At 39.1% G+C, this 8,343-nt stretch overlaps 1 protein-coding gene across 1 annotated transcript; it reads left to right on the forward strand.

Annotated features, from left to right (window-relative positions):
* The first annotated feature begins 209 nt into the window (after window positions 1–209).
* On the forward strand, window positions 210–7,669 carry LOC131833585 (olfactory receptor 52B4-like). Its single transcript, XM_059177078.1, has 2 exons — window positions 210–1,138; window positions 7,513–7,669. The coding sequence occupies exons 1-2, from the start codon at window positions 210–212 to the stop codon at window positions 7,667–7,669; spliced, it is 1,086 nt and encodes a 361-aa protein (XP_059033061.1).
* Window positions 7,670–8,343: the final 674 nt, after the last annotated feature.

An 8,343-nucleotide genomic window follows, 5' to 3' on the forward strand; every position in this document is an offset into this window, starting at 1 on the left:
GTATCCTTTAATTAGAGTGTCACTCATTGAGGGCAGGAAATATTTTCTATTCACCATTGTATGTGTCTTATTATTTGCATGTTCCATGAAGACAGAGTTTAAGATATGCCCAAGTCTCCTAGTGTCTTCACGAAGAATATTACAAGAAAATCTGTGTTTTCGCCTGTCTGTGGGCATAGGAGGTGAGGTTCTGAAATATCTCCCCAGGCATGATTTCTTTAAACCACACTGCTGTTAGCCACAGAGTCTTCTACCTGTTGGGCATCCCTGGCCTTGAAGACCAGCACATATGGATTTCGATCCCCTTCATCATTTCCTATGTCATTGCCCTGCTTGGGAACAGCCTGCTCATCTGCATTATTATCATAAAGAGCAGCCTCCATGAACCCATGTACCTCTTCCTCTGCATGCTGGCTGGAGCAGACCTCGTGCTCTCCACCTGCATAGTACCCCAGGCCTTGGTCGTCTTCTGGTTCCATGCTGGGGAGATCTCTCTGGATCAATGCATCACTCAGGTTTTTTTCTACTCTTCCACCTTCATTTCTGAGTCAGGGATCTTGCTGGTGATGGCGTTTGACCGCTACATTGCCATATGCTACCCCCTGAGATACACCACTATTTTTACAGGTGCACTGATTGGGAAAGTCGGTATGATCATCTTCTTGAGAAGTTATGGTACAATTTTCCCTATAATATTTCTTCTGAAAAGATTGACTTTTTGTCAAAATAATATTATTCCACACACCTTTTGTGAACACATTGGTTTGGCCAAATATGCTTGTAATGACATTCGAGTGAACATCTGGTATGGACTTTTTGTCATCATATCGACAGTGGTCTTAGATGTCCTGTTAATATTTGTTTCTTATGTGCTGGTTCTCCGTGCTGTCTTCCACATGCCTTCCCGAGACGCTCGCAACAAAACTCTCAACACATGTGGCTCCCATGTCTGCATCATCATCCTCTTTTATGGGCCTGCGATCTCCACAAGTCTTATTCAGCGGTTTGGAGGCCACATTCCACCTCATATCCATATCTTATTGGCTAATGTCTGCATTCTGGTTCCACCTATGCTGAATCCCATCATTTATGGGATTAAGACCAAGCAAATTTGGGAGCAGGTGTCTTACATATTTTTTCCAAAGCAGAAATAACCTTGGCAGAAGAACAGCATTTTTAGCATCTCTAGCTACCAGTGAAAGTGTAGTGAAATTGGTGCATGGTGTGGGTCAACTGAAACAGTAGGAAAAACTCAGTAACTTTAATTTATGGAGTAAATTTATCAGGGAGTTTTCAGGAGTTATATTTTCTATTGGCCAAATAACCTCAGAGAGGTTTGTCATTTCTGGCTGGGCCAACTGCCATCTGCAAAGAACCCGAGACAGCATGATTTTTTTTTTCCTGAAGTTTGTCCTTTTAAACAATAGTCTGATTATTAGAAATGCATCAATAATACTCCATAGTGTATATGGACCACATCTTCCTTATCCATTTGTCCGTTGAGGGCATCTTGGTTCTTTCCATAGTTTGGCGACCGTGGCCATTGCTGCTATAAACATTGGGGTACATATGGCCCTTCTTTTCACGACATCTGTATCCTTGGGGTAAATACCCAGGAGTGCAATTGCAGGGTCATAGGGAAGTTCCATTTTTAATTTCTTGAGGAATCTCCACACTGTTCTCCAAAGAGGCTGCACCAACTTGCATTCCCACCAACAGTGTAAGAGGGTTCCCCTTTCTCCACATCCTCTCCAACATATGTTGTTTCCTGTCTTGCTAATTTTGGCCATTCTAATTGGTGTAAGGTGATATCTCAATGTAGTTTTAATTTGAATCTCCCTGATGGCTAGTGATGATGAACATTTTTTCATTTGTCTGATAGCCATTTGTATGTCTTTATTGGAGAAGTGTCTGTCCATGTCTTCTGCCCATTTTTTGATATGATTGTCTGTTTTGTGTGTGTTGAGTTTGAGGAGTTCATTATAGATCCTGGATATCAACCTTTTGTCTGTACTGTCATTTGCAAATATCTTCTCCCATTCAGTGGGTTGCCTCTTTGTTTTGTTGACTGATTCCTTGGCTGTGCAGAAGCTTTTGATTTTGATGAAGTCCCAAAAGTTTATTTTTGCATTTGTTTCCTTTGCCTTTGGAGACATATCTTGAAAGAAGTTGCTGTGGCTGATATCGAAGAGATTACTGCCTATGTTCTCCTCTAAGATTGTGATGGATTCCTGTCTCACATTGAGGTCTTTTATCCATTTCGAGTTTATCTTTGTGTATGGTGTAAGAGAATGGTCGAGTTTCATTCTTCTACATATAGCTGCCCAGTTTTCCCAGCACCATTTATTGAAGGGACTGCCTTTTTTCCACTGTATATTTTTTCCTGTTTTGTCGAAGATTATTTGACCATAGAATTGAGGGTCCATATCTGGGCTCTCTACTCTGTTCCACTGTTCTATGTGTCTGTTTTTATGCCAGTACCATGCTGTCTTGGTGATCACAGCTTTGTAATAAAGCTTGAAATCAGGTAACGTGATGCCTCCAGTTTTATTTTTGTTTTTCAACATTTCCTTAGCAATTTGGGGTCTCTTCTGATTCCATACAAATTTTAGGATTATTTGCTCCAGCTCTTTGAAGAATGCTGATGGAATTTTGATTGGAATAGCATTGAAAGTATAGATTGCTCTTGGCAGTATAGACATTTTAACAATGTTTATTCTACTGATCCAAGAGCATGGGATGGTCTTCCATCTTTTTGTGTCTTCTTCAATTTCTTTCATGAGTGTTCTGTAGTTCCTCGAGTACAGATCCTTTACCTCTTTGGTTAGGTTTATTCCCAGGTATCTTATGGTTCTTGGTGCTATAGTAAATGGAATCGATTCTCTAATTTCCCTTTCTGTATTTTCATTGTTAGTGTATAAGAAAGCCACTGATTTCTGCATATTGACTTTGTATCCTGCCATGTTGCTGTATTGCTGTATGAGTTCTAGTAGTTTGGGGGTGGAGTCTTTTGGGTTTTCAATATAAAGAATCATGTCATCTGCAAAGAGAGAGAGTTTGACTTCTTCATTGCCAATTTGGATACCTTTTATTTCTCTTTGTCTGATTGCTGTTGCTAGGATTTCTAATACTATGTTGAACAAGAGTGGTGAGTGGGCATCCTTGTCATATTCCTGATCTCAACAGGAAGGCTGTGAGCTTTTTCCCATTGAGGATGATATTTGCTGTGGGTTTTTTATAGATTTTCTCCAAAGAAGACATACAAATGGCTATGAGACACATGAAAAAATGTTCATCATCACTAGCCATCAGGGAGATTCAAATTAAAACCACATTGAGATACCACCTTACACCAGTTAGAATGGCCAAAATTAGCAAGACAGGAAACAATGTGTGTTGGAGAGGATGTGGAGAAAGGGGAACCCTCCTACACTGTTGGTGGGAATGCAAGTTGGTGCAGCCACTTTGGAGAACAGTGTGAAGATTCCTTAAGAAATTAAAAATAGAGCTTCCCCATGACCCTGCAATTGCACTACTGGGTGTTTACCCCATAGATACAGATGTAGTGAAAAAAAGGGCCATCTGTACCCCCAATGTTTATAGCAGCAATGGCCACGGTCACCAAACTGTGGAAAGAACCAAGATGTCCTTCAACGGACGAATGGATAAGGAAGATGTGGTCCATATACACTATGGAGTATTATGCCTCCATCAGAAAGGATGAATACCAACTTTTGTAGCAATATGGACAGGACTGGAAGAGATTATGCTGAGTGAAATAAGTTAAGCAGAGAAAGCCAATTATCATATAGTTTCACTAATTTGTAGAGCATAACAAATAACATGGAGGACGTAGAAATATAGAAAGGAGAAGGGAGTTCAGGGAAATTGGAAGGAGAGAGGAACCATGAGAGACTATGGACTCTGAAAAACAACCTGAGGGTTTTGAAGGGGCAAGGAGGGGAAGGTTGGGGGAGCCAGGTGGTGGGTATTAAGGAGGGCACATATTGCGTGGAGCACTGGGTGTGGTGCAAAAACAATGAATTCTGTTGCGCTGAAAAGAAATAAAAAAAAAATTATTAAAGTAATCTACAGATTTACTGCAATCTATACCAAAATTCCAATGGTGTTTTTCACCATTGGAACAAAAAGTCCTAAAATATGTGTGGAACCAGAAAAGACCTTGAATAGCCAAAAAAATCTTGAGAAATTATAATGTAGAAGCATCACACTCTCTGATTTCAAGCTTGAACAACGCTATAATGATCAAAATAGTGGCATTTCCATGAAAACAGAGACATTGAATAATGAAGGAGAATTGACAGCCCAGAACTACCCCCCACATATATGGTCAGTTAATTCATGGTAGAGAAGCCAAGAATATACAATGGGGAAAAAGACAGTCTCTTCAATAAATGGTGCTGGGAAAACTGGACAGCCACATGCAAATGAATGAAACTGAATTACTATCTTATGCCATATGCAAAAACTAACTCAAAGTGGATTAAAGACTTGAATATAAGACATGAAACCATAAAATTCCTTGAAGAAAACAGCAGGTAAGCTCCTTGACATTAGTCTTGGCAATGATTTTCTAGATTTGACACCAAAAGCAAAAGCCACAAAAGCAAAAATAAACAAGTGGAACTGCATCAAACTAAAATGATTCTGTGCAACAAAGGAAAGCATCAGCACAATGAAAATGTACATATGGAATGAGATAAAATATGTGGTATTCCAATAAAAAGTTAATATCGAAAATATGTATGAGTTGTTGAATTTATATAATTCAGTAGCAAAAACCCAACTGATTAAAAAGTGGGCAAAGGAAATGAATGGACATTTTTCCAAAGAACACATGAGATGACCAACAGACACATAAAAAGATGCTTAATATCCCTCATCATCAGAGAAATACAAAATCAAATACAAATACAAATTATCACCTCAAACCTATTAGAATGACTGTCACCAAGAAGGCAAGAGATAACAAGTGTTGGTGAGGATGTGGAGAAAAGGGAACCCTTGTACACTGTTGGTGGAAATGTAGATTGGTGCAGCCACTATGAAAAACAGAGTGGAGGTTCCTCAGGAAATTAAAAATACAACTACCATATAATCCAGAAATTCCACTGTGTGGGTATTTACTCCAAGGAAAGAAAAATACCAACTCAAAAAGATTTCTGCACCCTCACATACATTGCAGCATTATTTACAAATATAACCAAGACATGGAAGTGACAAGGATTCATTGGTGGATAAATGAATAAAGAAAAAAAATATATATAGTATACACACACACACACACACACTCACCATGCTATAAAACATTTATATAATATATGTAATGTATATGTATATACACACACACATACACACTCACCATGCTATAAAACATATATATAAATAATATATATAATGTATATGTATACACACACACATATATATATATTCAATAGAATATTTTTTCACCATAAAAAGGAAGGTAATCTTGCCATTTGTAAGAACATGGATGGACCCTGAAAGCATTATGCTAAGTGAAATAAATCAGATACAGAAAAATAAATACTGTAACATCCTAGTTATATGTGGAATTAAAAAAACCCACCTACTGAGCTCACAGATACAGAGAACAAATTTGTGGTTGCTGGAGGCTGGGGTGTGAGTGACATGGGTAAAGGCGGTGAAAGGTGCAAACTCGCAGTTATAAAATACAGAAATCACGAGATATAATGTATAGCATGGTGAGTATAGTCAATCACACTGTATATTTGAAAGTTGCTGAGAGAGTAGATCTTAAAAGTTCCATCACAAGAAAATAAGTTTGTGATTGTGTGGTGATGGACGTTAACTAGGTTGATTATAGTGATCATTTGTCACATGTACAAATACTGACGCATTATGTTGTGCACATGAAACTAATATACTGTTATATATTGAGTAAATATCAATTTTGAGAGGAGCAAAAAAAAATTCATGTTTACTTTCTTACAATTAAACAGACTGGCAATTAGAAACCTTTCTTCCAGTCCCGTCTATGTTGCTACAAAAGTTGGGTATTCATCCTTTCTGATGGAGGCATAATACTCCATAGTGTATATGGACCACATCTTCCTCATCCATTTGTCCGTTGAAGGGCATCTTGGTTCTTTCCACAGTTTGGCGACCGTGACCATTGCTGCTATAAACATTGGGGGTACAGATGGCCCTTCTTTTCACGACATCTGTATCTTTGGGGTAAACACCCAGGAGTGCAATTGCAGGGTCATAGGGAAGTTCTATTTTTAATTTCTTGAGGAATCTCCACACTGTTCTCCAAAGAGGCTGCAACATGGACGGGACTGGAAGAGATTATGCTGAGTGAAATAAGTCAAGCAGAGAGAGTCAATTTTCATATGGTTTCACTTATTTGTGGAGCATAACAAATATCATGGAGGACAAGGGGTGTTAGAGAAGAGAAGGGAGTTGGGGTAAATTGGAAGGGGAGGTGAACCATGAGAGACTATGGACTCTGAAAAACAATCTGAGGGTTTTGAGGGGGCGGGGGGTGGGAGGTCGGGGTACCAGGTGGTGGGTATTATAGAGGGTACGTTTTGCATGGAGCATTGGGTGTGGTGAAAAAATAATGAATACTGTTTTTCTGAAAATAAATTAATTGAATTAAAAAAAAGAAACAAGAACAAGTAAGATAAAATTAGATACTATTTATAATAGCAACACATCTATAAAATAGCTAAGAATTAGCTAAAGAAAGAATATATAAGACTTCTACAGTGAAGTTATAAAAAACTATTAAAGATCATAAAAATATTTCTAATTAACTGGAGTAGTATAGATGTAGTTATAAAAAATTATAATTCTCTTTAAATTATTCTGTAACTTTAGTAAATTCCTAATTAAGATTCCAGTTGGATTTCTAGAGGTACATAGTAAGCTTATTTTTTATATTATATAGAAGAATAAATGACTAAAAATATCTAAGTCAATTTTGAAAGAATAGAACAAAGACTTATTGACAAAGGAATGAAGTCATAAATGCAAAACACAACACTACAAACTTAGTAGCATAGAAAAAAACAAAACAAAAAACCCCTTTCTTTCATGTTCAGAAGGTGGCGCTCTAGATCGAATTTGTGGTTTCTTCTGTGGGAGCTGGTTCTCCAGGATACACTTGGGAGGGTGTCCAGGGAGCTGGTAGCAGAGTGGTGGGAAATGTGGCTTAGCACCTGAGGCTCTGTGGGGTACTGGGGTACTCCCAGAGGTCTGTCGTAGAGTTCCTGCTAAAGTCCTGAAGCACACAGCTCCAAGTGCATTTCTTTAATGTTCTTTGATATTCTTATCTGCTTCCTTTCCTTTCTGATCACTCCCTCCACTCATGGAGGACCCATCTCAGAAATCTGGGTGCTGCTGGAGAGAAACGGGTTTCTCCGGCCCTAACCCAGGCAACAGGTACACCAGGCTTTTGCTTTCCACCTCCTGCATGGGAGAAGCTGCTTCCCACCCCGCTGCTGGAGAAGTTGCCAGCTGGTGCTGCCAAAAGTTTAGCCCTTTCAGGGTCACTCTGGGAAAGCGGGTACTTCTGCGAGTTCATCCCTTTCTTCCAAACTCACCTGGATCCCACTCCCATGATGTGCTGGAATCTCTCTTCAGGAAGGCCAGAGTTCTGTAAATTCTCTTTTGACCACGGTTGTATGCCCAGTTTTGCCCTCACCAGGGGTTTGGTGTTCTTTCTCTCCTCCCACCCCTCACCCATCCCACCACGGGGTCTCCAGGAATGGGGCAGGGCAGACTTGTGGACTCCTTTGGATCCATAGCCCTTACCCAGAGCCTCCCTTTATATTCAGATGCACAGATGGGCTACCTATCCCCTGGGTTCCTTCGTGTGCTGTGTAGAGGCAATTTTGTTCAGTTACAGATCAGTCTGATCAGTTGTTAAAAAATGAGAGAAAAGAGAAACCACTTAGGCCACCACCGTGTTGGCATCACTTCTTCCACCGCTAAACAAATAGAATTTTTTGGTCTATCCTACCTCAATGAAGCTGGAAAGAAGAACCCCAAAAAGGAAAGCTACAGGGCAAGTTCATGAACATAGATGCAAAAAGCCTCAAGGAAAATATTAGCAAATAGAGTCCCCCACATTAAAATGAAGTGTATACCATGTGTGTGTGGGATTTATTCCAGGTGTGCAAAGCTGGCTCAGTATCTGAAAATTGATCATGGTAATTTACCATATCAAAAGGCTAAAAAATATATATTTTTTTACTAATTATTTTACTAATTATTGCAGAAACAGCACTTTAAAAAACTAAACACTAACTCATGGTAAAACTCCCAGGGAAGTGG

Source organism: Mustela lutreola, chromosome 1 (assembly GCF_030435805.1).
Source record: "Mustela lutreola isolate mMusLut2 chromosome 1, mMusLut2.pri, whole genome shotgun sequence".
In the NCBI taxonomy this organism is placed as follows: Eukaryota; Metazoa; Chordata; class Mammalia; order Carnivora; family Mustelidae; genus Mustela; species Mustela lutreola.

Bases quoted from the DNA above. Each gene is read 5' to 3' on its own strand.
- LOC131833585 (XM_059177078.1), top strand. From the start codon at position 210: ATGATTTCTTTAAACCACACTGCTGTTAGCCACAGAGTCTTCTACCTG. The intron at 1,139-7,512 runs TCCAAAGCAGAA...CCCCGCTGCTGG, and splicing joins CAGGTGTCTTACATATTTTT to AGAAGTTGCCAGCTGGTGCT.